Below are 22,418 nucleotides of genomic sequence, written 5' to 3'. Positions count from 1 at the left end.
CTAAATCCTGACCTAAAAATACAAAAATAGTTGCATCATAGCGTTATGGACCCATGACAATGCCCTTTTCGTGGTTATTGCATTATATGTTGTTAATGGCCGGTTGTAGGTTCAGAAATCAACTTTTCAGTTTTCAAACAAAAATACAATTCCTACTTCTTGTACGTGCATATTCCGAGTAAACAAATCGTCTGCATGCAATAAACTTCGGAAAAGGAATGACAGTTATAAGAATTCAGTCTCATAAAAATACCAAATAAAGATTTAAAGTATTCAAATAAAAGTATTCAATAGCTTATCTTCTGATACTTATAGCGGCAGTTGTTTATTGTTCCTATAAGTTCCATTCGGACACGTAAATAACACCGCCGTCCGCCACGAAGCAGGATGAAGTGTTTAGATAAAGTGCTCATAATATTTTTGTTTATATATATTTGTAACGGGTTGTCTTACAAGAATGGGGATGAGGTAAGTTTAATGAACTTCAAGGAATTTATGTAGTATAATTTTATGCTCTGTAACTCATGTTTTTATACAAAAAATCGAGTGCAATTAACACCATCCCATGTTTGAAAGTTAGAATATTCTTAGATTCCAAGTTCCCAACATTTGCAGCGAAAATGTATTTCCAGTTTCACGAATAAAGTTTTATAATCTTTCTTTAAGTTAAATGAATAGGTGATGTCAAACTGGAAAGAATTGCAGGGGTATGATTTATTTATCTTAAATTATTTTAGGACATTAAATTGATTATAGTAATTGGAACAAGGATATGATATGAGAATGGAGTAGTACGTGGCTGGTGGAAAAGCTGGATAATCATACCACATTTTGCTAGGTTATGAAAATTATATTTATTTGATATTGTTGGTATATTTTGAACCAATCAGACTTGTGTTTCATTGCAAACCTATCTGTTAGAATATCTAATTCTTTGACCTCAAATTCAGATTTTTTTAGAAACCCCTAAAAAACAATAGAAAAAAAATCTGTATTCTAACCAAACCAAACTAACCTAATCCAACCTAACTGAGCCCCCCCCCTCCCCCCTGTCCCCATCTCCCCTTTGCAAAGGACCTAGTTCTAGGACTAGGGTTATAGAATTATTTAATTGGTAGTGTTTTTTTTTTTCCTATGTTAGGCCAGCGTCATTTGTAATGACTATACGGTAAAGTCAGTTGTTAGTGTGATGACTCGTCTTAAATGGGTCATGTTGGGGATTTTGAAGACCCATTTGAGAGTACATTGATTAAATGGCATCAGATCATCAGGCTTAGCACAGACCTAGGGTAACAAAAGGCAGGCAACACAACAAAATTACAGACCTCAACCAATGACTCCCCTATGCAGTGATGTCCTTATTTTCTTGTGTTTACTTAAGTAATGTGCAAAAATGGAATATATGGTAAATTTTTAGAAGTGTACACCAACACAATATACTATAGCAATAGAAAATTAATGATTATTTTTCTAAATTATAATACTTCAACATATGTAATTTTATTGGTGGAAATCCATAACAAAAATTTTGCTAAAACAGATTTACTAATGAGCAAAGTCACGGTGGTTGAATGATATGCCATGTTTGTTTTGATAGATGCCGAGGTTGAAGAAATGAAAGGATGATAGATTCATCTGTTCTATCCTAACCTACTTAACTAACCTATGTAACCTAACCTATATTTAGTAATTTGGTACCTGAAATTCTAAAAATCATCTGGGTCATCGTCATTGTCATGGATGCTGATGGCCTGATTATTATTATATCTCAGGTAATTAATAGACAGTGGCAGAACCCAGTGTTCTCTCAAAAAGTCCAAGGAAACCCCATTTTCTTTGTAATAGCATTTATTAACGTCACCTGGAGTCGAAGAACACCCAGTCCACAACATGAAATTGACTGTGACTGGACTGGACAGATGACAACATGGCATCTGGACTGTATCCTAGCAGCTTTGTTTTTTTAGTAGATTTGCTTATACCAAAAGTTTTTTGTTATTTATTTCTGCCAAGAAAATCACATATTATGTTCATGTATTATAATTTACAAAATTAATATTTAATTTTCTAATGCTATATTGCATTGGTGTGCACAACTAAAATAATACTGAATATATTACCAGGCAACATTTGATCTTTTGATGTTGAGATTTTCAAGCCAGGAATAGAGAAACATAGATTGATCTAGTCCAAAGGCCACTCCTTAAAACTGAATCACTACACTATCACTCATCTACACAAGATGATCATGCAGAAGCAATTTGCTGAGCACTCAGCCAGAACCAGACTTCTGTCAGAAACTAATCATAGATTTATGCACCTCATAAGCTGTTCTCGTTGATCCAGGGGGCAGGCACCATTGGGGGGATCTTATGATTTTGGCAGGGGAAGAGGTGTCTTGATACAAAATGAATGGCTTCTCTTGAAAACCCAGGCTAAAGTATCAGTGAACATCAGGAAAAACTTGTTTACAAATTCGACAATGCTGTTTTATTTTATTTATTTTTATCAATCAGTTCATTGCCACAAAATTCCTTTCCAGGAGATCCCCCCCTCCCCCATGATACAATGGCTATAGCTGGTGCAGTGGCTTTTAGTTGTAAGAATAGTGGTACCAAGTGACATACCTAACTTTAGCATAAACCAAGGAATGTAATACCATAACCTCTCCCCCCCACCTTGCTGTCCTAGCCTTGGCTCACTTAACCTAACCATTATTTCCACCATACACTGATTTTATTCTTCTTCACTATTTTCTATCTGTGGTGCTAATGGCAAGTTATAAAGGCATACCATTATGAAAATACAAAAAATAACATTTCGTGTTATAGTATAGCCTGACATGAGGGAGGTATATTCCCCACTCGAACTCTCACGATTTTGGCAAAATTATAGAATCACGCAAACATGGATATTTAACATGAAATTTATGTTGTCCAGTTACCTCTAACCTAACATAATTTAACCATTCCATAGAAAAAATATATCTTTGAAATACAAAAGTAAAGAAGTGAAAAATGTGTTTGCGTGATAGTGAAATGATGACATGATTTTTACTGCATACTGAGTTTTGATCACTGCAGTTTTCACTGTATAGTGATTATAGTCATAGGTTTTGGTTCTGGCATATATAATGTTCATAATATACAACAAGGACATGATTGATGAAACAAATAGTTACTCCAACTTATGTGCAGATGACATCAAGTTCTGTATTTTTCACCAGTTAAAAGTCAAGGCATGCTTCAGCTTTGCTACCCATCACATAGGGGGAAAAGGCCATTAGTGTATACATACATACACTGACTGGTACCTCTATTTTTGATTTGGCTGCTGCCTGACTATGTAATGTGATTGTGACCACCCCTTATAAGCAGAAGGTTGTATTGAATCTGTATCAACTGCTACTTCTTTTTCTATTCTGTCTGTTATCAGGCTGTTTTAATTCATTGATGAGATCTCCCACTCCAGTATCAAAGGAGTTGCAGTACATCTTGATTAACTATTTCCATACTGACTGACTGATACTTCTTGTATCTGGTTGTGGCCAGTCTATTTTAGCAATTACCATGATTGCATTGCCTCTCTATCAAAATAAATAATTTGTAATGGACAGAGAGTTTACATAATTGCATGGTTGACAGAAAATAGAAACAAAAATAGATATTTGTCGAGGTATTTGTATAGGTGATGTAGAAGTAATAGTAGTAATGTAATGATGAGTTATGTATATTTGCATATATGTATATATTTTTTACAGGTGTTGTTGTTTGTCAACAAAGTGGGCCCATACTTCAACCCCCATGAGACATACCATTATTACCAGCTGCCTGTCTGCAGACCAAAGATAGTACGTCACATCTTGTTTCATTAATTTAGTGTATCTTATTTTCACCTTTCAATGAAACAATGTTTAGATCTTTGTTCATATGCATACACTTGCATATTGTGAGAAAATTGGAACTGATGAAATATAATGATAATTGTGTATTTTACAATTTTCTTATTTTTTAATCATTTGTTTTCAGTGGTTATGTGATTTTTATATCCTTACAGATTGAGCATAAAAGCTTAACCTTAGGTGAAGTTCTGGATGGAGACAGAATGGCTAAATCAAAGTATGAAATTAGATTTAAAGGTGAGACTGGATATCATAATGATTGGTCAGTTCTTCTTTATTCTTTGAACCCGTGCTTACATTATGTTAACAACTGTTGTTTCAGGTTTTCATTGGCTGGAAACCCACAGTTGCACAATGTCAGGCAACAGTTCTTGGGTCCTCCCTTTAATCTCTATAGGAAAGAAATGTTGGACTGTTGCCTGTGCTACATTAGTGCGGGACTGTTTCTGTGTCCCTGGCTCACAGTATTAGGAGAATGGGAGCAGTCACTGGTCAGTGCTTTGTGTATAAAAAGGTGGAGAAAACGCCATTGATAATAGGTTTCACCTTGGGTTTTACTGACTAGAAACCCAGTTTGTAGTTGTAGGAGGGGAGCAATCACCAGTTGTCAGTTCTCTTTATATGAAATGATGAAGGTAATATGTTCAAAGTTATCTGATAGAGTGACATTTTGAAGACCAGTAACAGGGAAATGAATCTTTCTCATGTCTGTCTTGCAGGACCACCACCTGCATATTGTATATGCAGGGGAAGGGACATAAATTGGTATCTAGATAAGAATGTATTGTAGCAATTTAAATTATTCACTTTGACAACATTCTTTATGAAATATATATAGATTAGGGAGGTGAGTTATGTGGTATGTAAGCATGAATTTTGTTATGGCAACAGTCTTTTATAGATTTTGTTGTGGATAAAACAGGGAATTAGGAGATAGGGTTGATGAAAGAGTATTGAGATGGTTTCGACACATGGAAAGAATGAGTGAAGAAAGATTAGTAAAAGAGGCGTGGAAGGCAGAGGTGGAAGGAGTGAACATGATGGGACAACCAAGGATGAGATGGATGGATGAGGTAAAAGGCGCATTGGGAAAGAGGGGAATGGCTGTTGAGGAAGGACGGGAGAGGACAGAAGATAGGGGTGAATGGAGAATGGTTGTGTATGAATGATACTGTGATACATGGAAGGGAGTGGGTGGGGGATGGGGGAGTGAGAGAGTATGTGTGAATGATGTTTTGATACAGTCTGAAGGGATTTCTCCCTGTCATCTCTTTTTCTGCATGAGGGGATGTGCTGTGTCTTGCTGCATTGCTTCTGACCCAGGGCAGTGAGTGAGATGTAGGGATGACCTGATATCCAGGAGGAGCCAAGAAAAGAGTGAGGGAGGGGTGGTGAATGAGAGTGGAGTATGTGGGTATGAAATGGGTGGGAGTGGATTTATGCCTTTTGTCGTTGGCTACCTCCCTTGTAAGGGGGAAAAAGCTGTTGGTATATATATGTATGTATTTATTTATTTATTTTTTAATCTCCAACAGAGAATGTAGTGGACAAAGAACTGTGTGAACTCACACTGTCTGATTTGGAAATCCAACAGCTGCGAGAGGCAGTGGAAGAGCACTATTATTTTGAATTTGTTCTGGATGATGTGCCCATTCGGGACTTCATTGGTCATCTGGATGAAGGGAGCTTTGTCCCGCATACGCACAAAGTCTTCTTGTGGACACATCTTCATTTTACCATTTACTACAATGGGGACAAGGTGCGTTTGTAAGATAACTATAGCTCTTGGTTAGGTAGTTCACTGTGCTTGCCTGTGAATTTTTACGTATGATTGCTGAGTGGGGACTTTAGGGGACCATCACATCTATAATCAGTCAGCCAGGGATTATTCCAGGCTCTTGTCTAGTGCTAGGGATACATGCCCTTTGCTGGATGAGTGCTTTGCCAATCAGTTCAACCCGTTATTGTGTTGGTAGGTGATATTATACAGTACTGAGAATGCCATGTACCAGGTAATGAGTAAAATATTAGGTCATGTATTTAATCTCCATGAAAACTTGATATAAAATGTCATTCCATATTTCACAGAACTGCCTAGTTATTTATTTTATCTATTTATTTATTTATTTATTTATTTATTTTTTTTTTACACAGATTATTTTTGCCAATGTAACAAAAGAACATAATCCAGTCTCACTGGATGACGTGGAAGAAACACTCACAATTAAGGACACGTACTCAGTCACATGGATTGAAACACAGTAAGTAATTGCTGTTTTGTAGAAGGTTCCATCGTTTGCTGCATTGATATTAATGTAGATAGGTAATTATCATCATGTAAACATTGATTAAATTATTTACCTTTGGGGAAAAGAGTTTGTGCTGCAGGCATACAAGATTCTAATGGTTCATCACGGTCTCAGAAGGAAAGTATGGGGAAGGACATGAAGACCATTGTTAATTGCTGTGGGGCTTGAAGTTTCCAATCAACAAAACTCAAGGCAGAAATCAAATTGATAACTTTGATGTGATTTACTTGAAGGGAATATTTGGTATTGTTGTTGTGAATTTTTACATTAAACATGGTTTACTGCTGAAGTTATGGAAAATTAGAAAACATATTCAAGTTTGAGCATTATTTATTTGTTTTTCTTTTTTTTTTCCCTGTCCTTGTTCTTCCGAATGAACAGATATTAAATGACTGACACCACATTGTATGTTAGGTGAAGCAAAGATTGTAATAAAATTGAATGTGCTCTGCACATTAATTTCATGATTATTGTATCTTGCAGAATCAAGTTTAATGAGCGAGGGCATTTGGTGCAAGACAACAGTTTCTTCCCAAAGTCTTTAGAAATCCATTGGCTGTCAATAATCAACTCCATGGTTCTTGTTTTTCTTCTGATTGGATTTGTTGTCATCATTCTTGTAAGTAAAACAAGATAACTTTCTTTTGAAAATAGAAATGTAATCATTTATAAGCTTGTTAAGATTAAGAATTAAGAGACCTGATTTCGGGTGTTGAATAGAGAGATCTTCCTATTGGAAAATGTTGCACATGAGGTTTCCTGCACTCCACTAAATCCCCCCCACCCCCCACCCCACCCGCTTCTGTGTGTGAATATGTATTTACCTAGTTGTATTTTGTGGGAAGGGGAGCTATGCTCGTGGTGTCCCGCCTTTGTATCTTGTAGTGCATGTGTGTACGTGTGTGGGTATTCACCAAATTGGTGTATACAGGAAAGTAGCGACATTCTTTAGGTCCCATCTCCTACTCTCCAATTTATCATACCTAGCCTCAAAATCATGTACATTTCCAACTTAATCTATATCCTTGTGTGTGTATGTGTGAGAGAGAGAGAGAATGAAAGATAAATTTACTTAGTCAATTTTTGGAAGGGTTTGGTAGAATTCAGATTTTTTTTTTTTTTTTTTTTTTTTTGTCAATGTGCACTTTTCTTAATGGATGCCTTTTCTTTATCTTGCAGACAAGAATCCTTCGCAATGACTTTGCCCGCTACAGTATGGACGAGGAAGGGTCAGAAGACATTGACGGGGATGAGTATGGCTGGAAAATAATTCACACTGATGTCTTCAGATTCCCACTGCAGAAGAACCTGTTTTCTGCAATTCTGGGTATGTTTCCATGTGTTCCTTTATGTCACTGTTTCTCCCACTCACTACACCACCCATGAGCACCTCAGATGAGAGGGAACCGAGGGGTGGTGGATGGGAATGGAATGGGTGGGTGCAGGTGCATGCCTTATCTGGCTACCTCCTCGATAAGGTGGAAGAAACCCTTGATATGTATATAGATAGTAATTGTATAGTTTTAAATTTTGTTGTAGTATGCAGGAATATTTGCAATGGAAAATTGTACATGTAGAAATTTTCCATTTTTCTGTTTACATTGACATGAAATTTTGACATGATTTCTTCTTACCCCAGGTGTTGGATCACAGTTCCTTGCCATAGCTATTGGGATTATTGCCATGGCCCTTTTCGGCATGTTCAATGTTCATCGTCACGGATCCATGAACAGTGCGGCGTGTTTCTTGTATGCCCTTACGTCAGTTATTGCCGGTTTCGTGTCGGGAACACTTTTTCGGATGATGGGCGGGACAAAGTGGGTTCACAACATCAACTTGACCACAATTTTGTTTGCAGGTTAGTGCAAAATACTCTTGTTGTATTACTTTTTATGTTATGTGGTTTTGGAGTTGTAATTAGTTGTATTTTTCAGCTTCTAAAGGGTGTGTTTGTAAGTATTGTGAGTGAGGCCTTGTAGGTGGCTGTTGCTAGTTACCTGAAAACTGCAGGCCTTCTGCAAAAGAGACCAGGGGACAGATTGATTGAAATGCACATTTTATCAGTCAGACTTTCAGTAATCCATGTTGAAATGAAATTTACATACATACATATACCAAAGGCTTTTTCCCCATACACAGGGGGTATTGTATAAATGAAATTTACCCAGCAGAATTTGTGGTTGGTAAGAAAGTTCAGTGTGTTAGACAGGGAGGGGCACTGATGAATGGCTTTTGGATGAGTGTATATTCTGACTTAGCCAACCCACTTTATAAGAGAGAGTACTCTTTTGTATTTATGTATATATGTGTCCTAGAGAATGGAGTATTCCACTGGATTGTGAGGAGTGCATGTATAGTTCCATTATACAAAGGGAGAGGAGACTAGGAAAGTCATAATTTTAGAAGGAGTAGTTTGTTGAAAAATATGCAAGTAGCATTAAAAGAGATGAAACCTGGAAAAGCACCTAGTAGGTGAATGTCATGAAGAATGTGTGACAAAAGGTGGAATAGTTGTGTAGTGGAAGGAGGTTTACTGGTGGATTGGAGGAGTGCATGTATAGTTCCACTGTACAAGGGGAAGGGAGACGTGATATTCTCTGACATCCACTATGCAGGTACCCATTGTTGGTTCCTCTGGAGAAATAAAAGAAATTCAGTGGAAGCAGTGAAAGGGATTTATTGAGGCAGTATTGTAGTTTTATTGACTTATGTGTGGGAGTCAGTTTGTCTGTGATGGGAGGAGTACATGTATAGTTCCACTGTACAAGGGGAAGGGAGACAAGATATTCTCTGACATCCACTGTGCAGGTACCCATTGTTGGTTCCTCTGGAGAAATAAAAGAAATTCAGTGGAAGCAGTGAAAGGGATTTATTGAGGCAGTACTGTAGTTGTATTGACTTATGTGTGGGAGTCAGTGTGTCTGTTTTTCAACAGGTCTCGTGTAAGAGAGACCTGCTGGGAGTGAGGTCTGGTGATGAATGCAAGAGACGAAAGTCATGTGGAGGCTGTGGAATGGAGATGTTCACGGATGCCTTACCACCTTATGTCAATGATAATGACTTACTCATAGACAAAGGGAGAACATATTTTATAGACTAAGGTCCTTGTCCCTTTGTGGTGGCTGAGCCAAAGTACTTACCCACATCATACACAGTTATAATCTATTCATTGACCTTCCCATCTCGACACTTTGGAGGATGAAGGGTCAGTCCTGTCTTCCATGTCTGGGGTCAAGGGCAGTGCAGCAAGGCCCAGACATTTACTTACAATCATCAGTGAGGAAAAAGTTGACATAAACCAGCTCATGACTTTGAAGCTCAGCTGTTGAAGAGTTGGGTCTTGCTACATTGACCTTGACCCAAGCCAATATGGCAGGGAACAGGGATTGTGCCTCATTTTTGTGGTGCTGATATGGGGTGGGGGGGGTGCTGGTTGAATGTGTTTTTAACCACTTCCATACGGTGACGCCTACGTAGGTGTCATGAGGAGCAAGTGGGTACGCGATGATGCCGACATCGGCATCTTGATTATATTTATTGTAGTCGTGCCTGCGTGACCCTCATTCTCTCTAAACTGGCTTCATCATATTTTCTATGGTTATCAAAATTCACGGGTGAAAGAGAATGAGCAATTGAGCAGTGACTTTATTTTTTATAATGCGATTATTATGACGCAACATCGCACGCCTGGCAGCTAATGCTGTCAGACGTGCGATGTGCCCCGGAGTGAAGAGGTTAACTGTGTGTGGGGTGGGTGTTTTCTTCGAATTGGCCATCCCCATTGTAAGGGAGAAAGGGCTGTGTGTGTGTGTAAATAAAGCAGTGGGAGGTAAACAAGTTTAGGCTGTGGATATGCTGTGCAGTGGGGAGCTAAGGTGGAAGGGAGACAAATGGTTGATGGATGGGAGTGAGATGGGTGCATGCTATAGCTGTCTACTTCCCTTATGAGGGGAAATAATTTATTGATTTGATTTAACGTCACAAACTCCCCCCTTTCGGGAGGCTAGGACGGTGCCCCTTACAGTGGACTTTGTAGCATGGAATTTAATGAACCATGCCCTTGGTTCAACTCACCCCGATCAGGGTTCGAATCGCCATCATCTCGACCTTCGCCATAAATAACAACGCCCTAACCCGCTCAGCCAATGAGCATCCATGGGGGAAGAAGCCTTTTGGTATATAGATAAATTATTATTATTTATGTATTTATTTATTTTCTTTTACTCTGGCACTTTGAAATTAAGACAAGTTGTGTGCGTCCATCCACAGGTCCCTTCTTCCTGATATGGTCAATACAGAACTCGGTGGCCTGGGCGTACCATTCGACACAGGCTCTTCCAGCATCCACAATTATTCTACTTCTTCTCATGTGGATTTGTGTTGGCTATCCACTCACCGTTTTCGGTGGAATCCTTGGGAAGAACGGGTCTGTGGAGTTCAGCTTTCCTTGTCGGACGAAGAACATTGCACGGGAAATCCCTCCAGTGCCCTGGTATAGATCATGCTTTGCTCACTGCATTGTTGGTGGTTTCCTACCCTTCAGGTGAGTTTTTAAGTATTTGTGCACAGTTTTGATCAAATTCAGAATTCTTTCACAAGGAACTAAGGTGTATCAAAAGGAAAGAAAAAAAGTGTTTGGGTGGAGGGTGGGTGCATGCCTCGGTTGGCTACCCCAATTGTAAGGGGAAAGAAGAAGCCTTTTGCTCTATAGGTATACAGAATTAAGTATGGTAACAGTAAGTTTTCCCTTTGATTATTACAGTAAAGTACAGTACTACCTTTCATTAACGGACTATAAGGGGGGTAATGGTGTCCATTGATGTGAATAATCTGTTGATTTGGAGTGGTTTTTGGGTGGCATAGTGATTGCACAGCACCAAAAACACCAAAAACACAGTGAAAACACCACAAACACAGCTAATTAATGTCTGTTAATGAGAGGTAGTACTGTAAGTTATCCAGTGAAGGGATGTGGAGGGAGGGTTGCCACGTAAATAAAGCGGCTGGCCCTGCAGTGGATGTGATGTGTCTTGGAAAGGGCCTGGTCCAGGAATGGAGTGTCAACCCCATGGGGCTGCACCTCCTGAGGGAGGTGAGGGGTTGATGGGATTTGGAAATGAGCAGCTTTGCATGTTGCAGGACCACTACATTCAAGCCGGTACCTGTGGAAAGCACAAGTGGATGGAATGAACCCAAGTGGAAGAAGGAGGGAGGGTGGGTGTGGTAAAGGAAGCATTGGATGCAAAAAGAATATTTTGTTGAGCAAGGAAGAGAGAGTAGAGGAAATAGGAGTGAATGGAGAGGGATTGTTAGTGATTGAAAGAAGGACACAACCCAAATGGACGTTCTCATCTATTCTGTAAATTTTTTGTATGGGTGAGGGAGGGGGAGGGGGGAGGGGTAGTCACCATGTAATGAAGTGGTAAGGATATTGGGCCCTGCCGTGTAAATGCTATGTCTCGTATGCATTGCCTTGGATTTAAAAAGTGTGGGGACAGTGGGAACCTTTCATCCATGAGGTGCTAAGATAGATGGGAGAGGTGATGAATGGGTTTTATAGGTGTTGGGTGGATGTTTTGACTCAGCCACCACCTTCATAAAGGTTAAGGGGGTACGCGACACCTGGAGGTCATTTTCTAAAATATTTAGAGTAAAGAGCTGAAACTTCGCAGGTAAATAGGTACCCATATTGCTTACATTTTAGGTGAAGCAGAATGATGTATGTACACATGTACATATGTACACATGTACACATGTACGTATACCAGTAGCGACATTTAAAAGTGCACAGCACCATAATACGTGGACCAATTTGTTTTATATTTTGGCTATGATTAGTCAGTAGGCACACCTAGGGCCGGACATTGAGTAATTGAACAATTTCCTTTATACTTTTGCATACAGGCATTTCAATTTTAATGGCTGGCAAAAATCGTGAAAAATACAATTTTTTTGCTCTTGTTTCCATTATTACTCCGAACTCTTTCATCCTATTCAAAATATTCGAACGATCGGCCCTAGCAGTTACTAAAAGTAATATTCCCTGTAAGTTTCATTTAAATCTAATGTATATTAGATTTTTTATGATTAAAAAAAAGTAGAAAAATATCGAACGGAGATATGGCAACTTGAAATATGAATATATCTGTAACTTGCTTATAGTTTCACCAATTTGACTGATTTTTTCATGGCTTAATTCTTATTATATAATAAGTAAGTACAGTAAAAATTATCAACATATTTTAATTATAAGTACTTTAAATACTGAAAAACTAAAGTATAAGTATGTCACAGTAGTGACGACGCAGACGACAACATCGTATAATTTGCTTTTTTGCACCTTTGGCGGTTTCTTCATATGAAACCTCTCTGCTGGGGGTCTTCAGGGTATCTAAATCATTGGAAAGAGGTTTATTTTCCAGTAGTGGGCACCTTCTCTTTCCTCATCAGATTCCCCTCGCCAATCTATGTTGGTAGGGCACCCCCTCCAGCATCATATGATGTCCCTTCTTCTTTCTTCTTCCTGTATAGCCTTGATCTTTTTCCTCTTGCTTTCCTCTTTGAATTGTTTAGTCTAATGTTGTCCTTTACCTCTGTCACCGTCACAGAGGTGCAGGTGAGGGCGGTGGTGGAGTGAGAGGTGGTGAGATCTTTAGTCGTCTTTGACTGCTTGCCATCTTTAACTGCTGTTTTTTGTCATTGTGATGTTCTTTTGTTCTTTTTGCTACCCATGATGACTGTACTAAAGAGTAATATGTACTAGCTAAAGTAATAGATTGCAATGAGAGCTCATGAGACATGCGTACTTCCCTTTTCAGAGTTAGCCGGTAACTAACGCTTAGTTTCGCACAAAGTTGGCGAAATATTCTCCCTCCACCTTCCTCCCTTCCCCTCCACAATCGTATTGGCCGTTGATACACTGGGCGAGTGTAAATTCAATCAAATTTCAACGTTATTCGCTGCGCCTGAAGGTACTAAGTGGCACGCCTCCTTCTAGTGTGGGTTGCGCCTTTAAATCTGTCCCTTTAATCCTCACCCAGGACCTTTAAATTGCGCGCGGCTGGAAAATTATTTGTCGGGATTTATTTCTAAGTGGTATACGAACATTTTGAACACAGTTTTGAAAAATGCCATATCTTGACCAAATTCACCCCCCCAGGTGTCGCGTACCCCCTTAATGGACCTTTTGTATGGATATATTTATATAACGGTTTTCACATATTATGTCTGTATATTTTGCACCTGCTTAGAATGCTCTTCATGTTTTCATCTAATATTTTGTTTTCTAATTTACAAACTTGTTTGAGTTTTATTTCAGTAGAAATGTTCATTCTCTTTTCAGTGCCATAAGTGTAGAGATGTACTACATTTTCTCGACGTTGTGGGGTCGAGAGCAGTATACTTTATATGGCATCCTGGGTGTTGTCTTCATCATCCTACTTAGCGTCACTGCATGCGTTTCTGTTGCACTCACGTATTTCCAGCTGGCTGCAGAGGACTACAGATGGTGGTGGAGGTCAATCTTCAGCGCAGGGTAAGAAAGAGACGATTGAATATCAGCTTGGTGTGGTGTTAAGAATTTGCCAAGATTGAGACACTGAAATTTTTTACCCCATCAATGCATATTTTTTAAAATTTTTACTAATGTCTTGTACAGGGTAATCATGAGTCTGATTTGTTGTTATGTAATGATAAGAAACAATGGTGTTTCTTTCAAGTGGATAAGGTTGTTGTATAGCAGCACAAGATACATATGTATACCAATGGCTATTTCTCCCAAATAAGGGAGGTAGCACAAGATAAATATATACAAATAGGACAGCCAGCTTAAAAGGATTCATTGAGATTGGCTTTAAACTGTGTAATCATGTTTGACTTCATTGAGTAAAACCACTTGATGGAATCCAAAGTATTGACGGCAGAGGGTAGCTGGTTAGGGTAGCTTTCATTTTTGACTATCTTATCGATGTAAACTTTAATAACAATTTCTTAAAATATAGTGCCAATAATTTGACCTTTTGCTTAAATAGTGACAGCTTAGTGTAGTATCAGATTTGTGGGGAGTGATTTTTGGTGAACCTTTGTGCAGGACAGCTTTTTATTGCTATCCATTTCTTCTCCGCAGGTCAACCGGCATCTTTGTTCTCCTTTATTCAGCATTTTACTACCTGAAGCGCTCCAATATGTCAGGAGGTTTACAGATGATAGAGTTTGTGGGATGGTCTCTGCTCATGTGCTATGTATTTTTCCTCACCCTAGGAACCGTTTCCTTCTTTGCATCTCTTGTCTTTGTTAAATATATTTATAAGAACATCAAAATGGATTGAGATGTGGGAGGAATATTAAGATGTAGATTAAGATGAGTATGTTTTTAAATACCAATACAATGGCTCAGTTCAGCATACATTTTAGTGGCCATGTCTGCATTAACCCATTCAACTCCGATGACAAGATGTCTTGTCATTTGGTCAAATAAAACAAAAAATCATAAAACACCAAAATGTTTGATCAAACACCAGAAAAAAATATGACGTCTGTCCTCGCTTCCTGCGAGGACAGATGTCATATTTTTTTCTGGTGTTTGATCAAACATTTTGGTGTTTTATGATTTTTTGTTTTATTTGACCAAATGACAAGACATCTTGTCATCGGAGTTTAATTGGTTAATGATCAGTTCATGAGAGTGGATTTTAAGGAAATTACTTGACTGTGAAGGTAATAAATAAGTAGTTCTTGCTGTTATGGCAGATGAATGTGAGTGCTTGTATGTATGTGTGCACATATACAATATGTATATATTGGTGTATACATGGGTAAAAGTTATTCAGAATAATGACGCGCACAGTCACACTTGGACACACATGTAAATACACACAAGCATACTTGTATGTGCAGGTGAAAGTGTAAAGAACAATTACAAGATTGGTTTAAGTGTAATTGAAAAAGACTTAGTTAGCGACATAAAGTTGTCCATGCTGGAAGAATGAAATGAGGAAGTGGGAATATGTCATATTTTTCAGGGAATTGGAGGATAAAATTAAGTGATTTGACATTTTGTTGGTGAAGAAAAACACAGAAAATGTGCTAAAATGTCCAATTTGTCAAACTCAACATTAGACAAGAAGAACAACTTAGAGGGAAATATGATTATGCTCACATTATACAGGAGGATTAGTAACTTGTTACAAGTTTATATTTTAAGACAGGGGACTGCAAAACAACTGTATTCCATAAAGCTCATGCTTATGCACATGTACAGTGTGCTGGTTTTATGCATAAAACTTGTATACATAAACACATGTATCTATATACCAAGGGCTTTTCCCCCTTACAAGGGAAATACCCACTTCCACCCATTCTAACGGCGTCAGTGACCATTGATGTTGCGACGCCAGATAAATCCCAATTATTCAATTCCACCCATTCTACTCCCCTCCACCATCTTCCCATCTTAGCTTCCCATGGACGACAGGTCATCCCTGTGTCCCACACACTGCCATGGGTCAGAAGCAATGCAGCAAGACAGCACATCCACAGCAAGGCTGCTTCACTTCATCAGTGACCCTCCCCCCTCCATTTCCTCATGCAGAAAAATAGAAGACGGGGAAAAATCCCTTAGGGCTGTGTTAAATTATATATCATTCATACATAACCACTCTCTTTCTTCCTTGCACCACAGTATCATCTATACATAGCCATTCTCAACTCACCCCTATCTGCTGCCCTCTCCTTTCATTGCTCAATAGATCAACAGACATTCCCTTCTTCCCCAACACCCTTTTCACCCCATCCATTCATCTCATCCTTGGTTGTCCCCTCAAGTTCATCCTTTCCACCCCTGCCTTCTGCACCTCATTAACTAAACTTTCTTCACTTATTCTTTCCATGTGTCCAAACCATCCCAATTCTCTTTCATCACTCATATCTGTCATTTCCTTTTCCACCCCATCTCTCCTCCTAACCTCCTCGTTTCCCACTCTATCCAACCTTGTAACCTCTACCATACTTCTCAGACAGTTAATCTCAATTACATTCAGACTTTTCTTCTCTGCCTCGCTTAGATTCCAAGTCCTTGCCCCATACAGTGCTGTTGGGACAATCAGCCCTTCATATAGTCTTCTCTTTGCATCCATTCCCAAATGTGTATTTCTCACGACACTTTTTAACCCCCCTCAAGGCATTTACTTGCTTCTCTCAGTCTGCAATTTACTTCCACCTCTCCTCCCTTTCCTGCCACATGTGACCCCAAATACCTAAAGCTATCCACATCCTCCAACCTCTCTCCTTTTGGACTTGCTTTCAACTCACTGCCATCCTTTCCCCTTGTACTTTTCATCACCTTGCTTGTACCCACATTTACCTTGAACTTCCTCCCATGGCATACTCTCCCTTACTCTGTCACTAACTGCCTTAATCCCTCCCCTGACCCTTCCACAAGTGCAATGTCATCAGCAAACAACAACTGGCTCATCTTCCACTTCTCTCCATTTTCTTTAACCATCTCCAGTCCCCTGCCCATTACCCTCACATTTACCTCCTACACCACCCCATCCATGTACACACTGAACAACCATGGCAACATGACACATCCTTGTCACAGACTCACCTTTACCTGAAACCACTCGCTGTCTCCTTTTCCAATTCTAACACGGGCTTTCCTACTGTACTACCCCATCTGGGGGTATTGGCTGCATGTTATTGTGCAGTATAATTTGTGCATTAGTATGAAGCTGATACTTAAGGGACTAAATGGGGTACCCCTATGGACCAGAACCACACAACATTTTATCTATGTAGGAGGAAATCTCTACTCATAGAGAAATGATGCTACTTTATTGTACTGCAACTGTCCCTCCTCTCCCCTTCTCTTAAATACTTTCCTGTACCACCTCTTTGAGTATATATAATTCCATTTTTGCATCTGTCCCCTGTGGTAGGGTGAAGAAAGGATATTGCTACCGAATCTTCCCACTTGGTTTGTAGAGGTGGCTAAAGCAGGACATAGTGATAATACTAAACATCCTGCTCTGTAAACCTGAGGGGTACATTCCTAGAAGAAGTCAAACACATGTATATATTTGTATATATATATATTTTTTCTTCTTCATCTGTAGTTCTACAAATGGGATACACTATGTTCTTAACACTGGTTGGTTATCAGGTCCTCAAAATCAAAGGAATGGAGAAGAATGAGACTAATATCCTCATGAAGAAGGATAGTTGTTGCCATCAGCTTCATTGACAGGAAACCGAGAGTCCCACTGTAGCTGACAGAGAGTCATTGGACCTTCCCAAAGATCTCTGGGAAGAAATTTTAGACTGTTGTCTATGTTGTATTAGCATGGGACATTTTGTCTGTCACCAGCTTAGAGAAGGATGGGAGTAGTCACTGTTTGTCAGCTCTTCAAGGCACATAGATAAGGTGAGGAGGAGGCTACACCAGGAGGCACAGAGCAGTGACCGAAGCTGCCGCCTTTGCCGCATTATGTGCTTTGGGGATTGTTGAAGCAGAAGCATGGGTAGCGTGATTGGAGGCACACTGGTTTCGTGTTCACTTACAGCACGTGGAATTGTATCTTATCAACGATAACCAACACTTCTGTCCTTGGGGACAGTATCGTGCCGAAGAGACGAGTTATAGAGGTGGGCATGGAGAAATATAAGAAAAGTAGCATACGGGGAAGATACATGGGAGATGGTTGAGGAGGAAGCGAGGGTGGAGGGAGGAACAAGAGGAGGAGGAGGAGGAGGAGTTGGTGGAAAGAAAAAAGGAAGAAGCAGTTGAATTGGATTTCTAAGAAGAGACACAATGAAGTGAAAGAGGTAGGAGGACAGAAGTTGTGTGTATGGTTTAATTTCATGTGATATGTGGGTGGGAGAAAGCAAGTCTTGCTCTTTTGAATTTGCAAACATGATGACCTACCAGTGATGGTGAGAGTTGGCAGTTTTCATTATGAGGAATTATGCTGGAGATGTTGCAAAAAAAAAAAGTATATTTTCATATATGTGTGAAATATATTTGCAAATATAAGTGTATACATATTCAGATGTGTGTGCTGTATGTGTACTAATTTATGTGTGTGTGGTATGTATGCTTCAAATTGGTATGATTTTAGTCCTCCAATGAGGCAAAGGTTTTAAGAATTTCCCCCCAGTATTATATGTTATAATATGGATCGTGGGTTAGGTTATAGGAGAGGGTTGGTTGTAGTCTAGTGGTGTGAAAGCATCATGTTTACATAAGTTTAAGCTATTAAAATATCCATGTATAAACAGAGTGCAAGTTATTCAAAGTTAAAAGAAATTCAACATCCCTTTAGTTAGACAGCACGTGATAGAAAATGATATCTGGAGTGGATCAGATGGACAGACCACATGAGAAAGAGAACCAGGTGATTGTCAAGTAGGAGTTAGATAGCAGCAATCATGTCTTGAACTTCCAGTGGATGGATAGTCTGCATTTACCTTAGACTTCTGAAAAAAGGCCTTGATGAAGTTATACATGTAAAACTGCTTTGGAAAAAAAAAAAGATGGGCATTTCAGGTGGTAATCCATGACTGCCTTGAATTTTGATGACTGGAAACCTGCAGGTCCACACCAGCTGGCAGTGGTACTCAGACCTTCCTGCAGATCTCTCTGTGAGGAAACCTTGGGCTGATGTTTGCACTGTATTAGTGTGGGAGTGTTGTGTCGTTGGGTGAGGATACTAGAAGGAAGGGGTCACTGGTTGTCGGCTCTCCTTTGTGGAGGAAATATAGACAAAGTAGATAAGAGAGTTCTTGGGCTCAGTTCAAAGACTAGAAGGAAGCCCCTTGTGCCCTTGGGGTTGTATCCATAAACGGAAGAAGTTGATGGGGTTTGAGGATGAGTGGCTGGGAAGACCCTTCCCATCAGGTCCTGGGCACTCGAGACACCACGGTGACACTGAGCAGCAACCTTTATTGAGGGACGTAAATAAGAACAGTGATAATAATAATAATTGTTTTCCCAAGTTTCACTGAATAGAAACCAGCAAACCTATAATAATTGACAATGGTTGTTGATCCCTCCTGCTGTTGGCGTGGAACTGTTTACGAGTCGTCTGCATGGAAGCAAGAGGAAGGCAGCAGTCACAGGTCTCATTGTGTTGAAAAGTGGAAGAAATATAGATGACGTTGATGGAGAGAGGTCCTGTGCCCGTTCAAGAGACTTGAGAGTTGGAGCCCTAAGGGACTGCATCTGTAGATGGAGGGGAGGGTATTTACGGGTCTTGAAAGGGTTCACTGATGCCCTGGTCACAGGATGACAACTAGCAGGTACCCATCATTGGTCTTATCAGGTAATGTAGTTTGCTCACATAGAGGCAAAAATAGACTGAAGGCAGCTAGAAAGCTGGTTGAGGAAGGATTGAAGTAGAGTGAGAAATGACATGGAATAGTTTTGGAAAAAAAAAGAAAGAATATATATATATATATATATATATATATATATATATATATATATATATATATATATATATATATATATAAATATTTTGATTCAGGATATCAGCTGGAAATGGAAAAAGGGTGACAAAATACTCTGCAAATACATTCAGATCAACAAGTGTGTTGGGCAGACAACATGGCTGCTGTTAATAGGTAAAGCAAGTGAGAATAGAGTCACTACAAAAGAAGTCAGATATGAAGGCTATAAAGAAAAAAAGTCTTGTATACACACATACAAGCAGAATATATATATCTCTCCCATTTTTCTCTCCCTTTCTCATTTTCTCTCTATTCCTTTCTCCCATTTTCTCTTTCACACTCACTCTCTCTCCATCTCCCTCCCTCACTCTCTTTCCCAGCCTCTCCTTCTCTCTCCCCTCTTCTTCTCTCTCTCCTTCTCTCTCTCTCTCTCCCTCCCTCTCCCTCTCTCTCCTCTCTCTCTCTCTCTCTGTCTCTCTCTCTTTCTCTCTCTCTCTCTCCCTCATCTTCTTTCTCTCTCCCTCATCTTCTCTCTCTCTCCCTCTCCTTCTCTCTCTCTCCCTCTCCTTCTCTCTCTCTCCCTCTCCTTCTCTCTCTCTCCCTCTCCTTCTCTCTCTCTCCCTCTCTCTCTCTCTCTCCTTCTCTCTCTCTCCCTCTCCTTCTCTCTCTCTCCCTCTCCTTCTCTCTCTCTCCCTCTCCTTCTCTCTCTCTCCCTCTCCTCTCTCTCTCCCTCTCCTTCCCTCTCTCTCCCTCTCCTTCCCTCTCTCTCCCTCTCCTTCCCTCTCCTTCCTTCTCTCCCTCTCCTTCCTTCTCTTTCCCTCTCTCTCCCTCTCCTTCCCTCTCTCTCCCTCTCCTTCCCTCTCTCTCCCTCTCCTTCCCTCTCTCTCCCTCTCCTTCTCTCTCCCTCCCTCTCCTTCTCTCTATCTCACACATGCACACACACACACACACACACACACACACACACACACACACACACACACACACACACACACACACACACACACACACACACACACACACACACACACACATATGCTGCTTACACATATATGTAAATATATTTGTCCTGTGTATATGGGAGACAAGCATAACTGACTACAGTCCATGTGTGTGTAAGCCTTTTTGCATTGCTGCACATTTTCTTTCAGATTTTCCATTCAATAGCAGAAAGTAACAGTGTAATTGGATGATAAAGAGCATATGATTCAAGCTAGTACTTCGGGCAAGGGTTGTATGTGATTATTTACTGAAGAAGTAATGGTATTAGAAATTGTGTCATATTTTTGGAGTTAGTGTTGTTGTTGTTTTTTTGGTTAGACCTAGTGTGCATTATTCTATTACCTTAATTGTTTATTTATGATTCTTAACCTAGTATGCATTACTATCTTTTTGCATAAAATAATTGAAATGCATTATCATCTTTCACCATCTTGTATGTTCTTCAACTATGTTTAGACTATGATTTGAGGGTATTTTTTACAATGTACGTTTGCTTTTGTAGGACGTTATATCAGTTATTATGCACAAAATTCCTTTCTAGTGACCTATGTCCTAGATGCTTACTTGGGTGCCTCATGGCTGACCAGCCTCAATGGGGTAGGGTAGTTGGGTAAAAGAATATTGTAAGGCGTTTACGTTTTCTTCTCTTAGAAGGACATAGTAGAAATGCCTTGTGAGGTTCACATTCTCCGATTACCATGACTCAAAGGTGCCAACGTGATCATAGGATACTCTATAAACAATCTTGAATATGGCCCATAGTAGTTTACAACCTACCATAGGTTTGTTTGATGGTAGTATTATGTCACTTTTGTGTATGTTGATAATAGAACAGTGACATAAAATAGAATATCAGTTTCAGTTAATCATGTTACTATCCATTGTTTAATCTTCTTTGTCCGATGGTTGCAGTGTGATTTCATATTGTATTATTGTATTGTCATAGTTTCAGTGGTCTGAATTTAGACAGACATAGCAGATGTATATACTAGCACAGTTTGATGGAGAAAGAACATAGAAATAAGCTATAGATAATGAAAGCAACATCTATTTTTTGGCATAGAAACATTTACTCTTATTTATCAGAATTTAGCGCAAAATAGTCTTGATATATATGCTCCTCATTCCATAAAATGTGATTTGGAGACTGGGAGCTGTGGGCAATGAATTGATTGATTGATTGATATGGAGTCCAGTTTGGATTGATTGACTTATCTAATTTGAAAATTTCTTCTTAGCATTGACAAGCATCAATGTTAACTGCACATTCTTTTTTGTGATACCTGAACGTATGTGCTACAAATGTGGCCGCCCAGTTGATTTAGTGTGGAAGTGACTTCAATGGGAACTAGGTGAATGTCATGTGGTACATTCCAAGATTTCGTGGAGAATTCAAGCTTAGGCCCATTGTCTCTGGATGGAAAAGGGGACCAGTGTGTCTTGAAAGTATTGAAATGATTGATAGGTGGATCATGCAACAGAACATTGCTGAGTGGGTCAGGGGAAAAGAATCTCGCATGAATTAAAGTTGCATCCTGGAGATGGTGGGGTGATGTTTTGAATGCACGGAAACTGAGGGATGGTACATGATACTGATTTCGGGAGATTTTGAGCTATGTGGCACCAGATTAGATTTTTTCATGAGATCAGTCTTGTTAGGAACATTGCTATAGTTTATTGAAAATATATTTCAGTATTATGTATTCAACTTTGCTTCTCCTTATATCTTTCATTTTTTAACAATTGTTCGATTGATTCCG

The 22,418-nt window shown here is 39.4% G+C and overlaps 1 protein-coding gene across 1 annotated transcript; it reads left to right on the top strand.

Moving 5' to 3' along the window:
- The first annotated feature begins 327 nt into the window (after positions 1–327).
- Positions 328–20,664, top strand: LOC143038653 (transmembrane 9 superfamily member 1-like). Its single transcript, XM_076208155.1, has 11 exons — positions 328–468; positions 3,761–3,850; positions 4,057–4,138; positions 5,437–5,660; positions 6,056–6,162; positions 6,694–6,829; positions 7,390–7,537; positions 7,850–8,068; positions 10,480–10,753; positions 13,553–13,744; positions 14,336–20,664. The coding sequence occupies exons 1-11, from the start codon at positions 388–390 to the stop codon at positions 14,535–14,537; spliced, it is 1,755 nt and encodes a 584-aa protein (XP_076064270.1). The 5' UTR covers positions 328–387; the 3' UTR covers positions 14,538–20,664.
- The last annotated feature ends 1,754 nt before the right edge of the window (positions 20,665–22,418 follow it).

The sequence above is a fragment of the Oratosquilla oratoria genome, chromosome 24 (assembly GCF_046742065.1).
Source record: "Oratosquilla oratoria isolate Oo_2021 chromosome 24, ASM4674206v1, whole genome shotgun sequence".
Classification (NCBI taxonomy): domain Eukaryota; kingdom Metazoa; phylum Arthropoda; class Malacostraca; order Stomatopoda; family Squillidae; genus Oratosquilla; species Oratosquilla oratoria.
Note: the sequence above shows the minus strand (reverse complement) of the source record. Positions and strands in the feature narration are given on the sequence as shown.

What these genes read in the sequence shown, in the direction of transcription:
- LOC143038653 (XM_076208155.1), top strand. Translation starts at nt 388, where the DNA reads ATGAAGTGTTTAGATAAAGTGCTCATAATATTTTTGTTTATATATATT. An exon ending in GATTTGTTGTCATCATTCTT is followed by an intron (nt 6,830 to 7,389) that starts GTAAGTAAAACA and finishes TTTATCTTGCAG; the next exon opens with ACAAGAATCCTTCGCAATGA. An exon ending in AGGTCAATCTTCAGCGCAGG is followed by an intron (nt 13,745 to 14,335) that starts GTAAGAAAGAGA and finishes TCTTCTCCGCAG; the next exon opens with GTCAACCGGCATCTTTGTTC.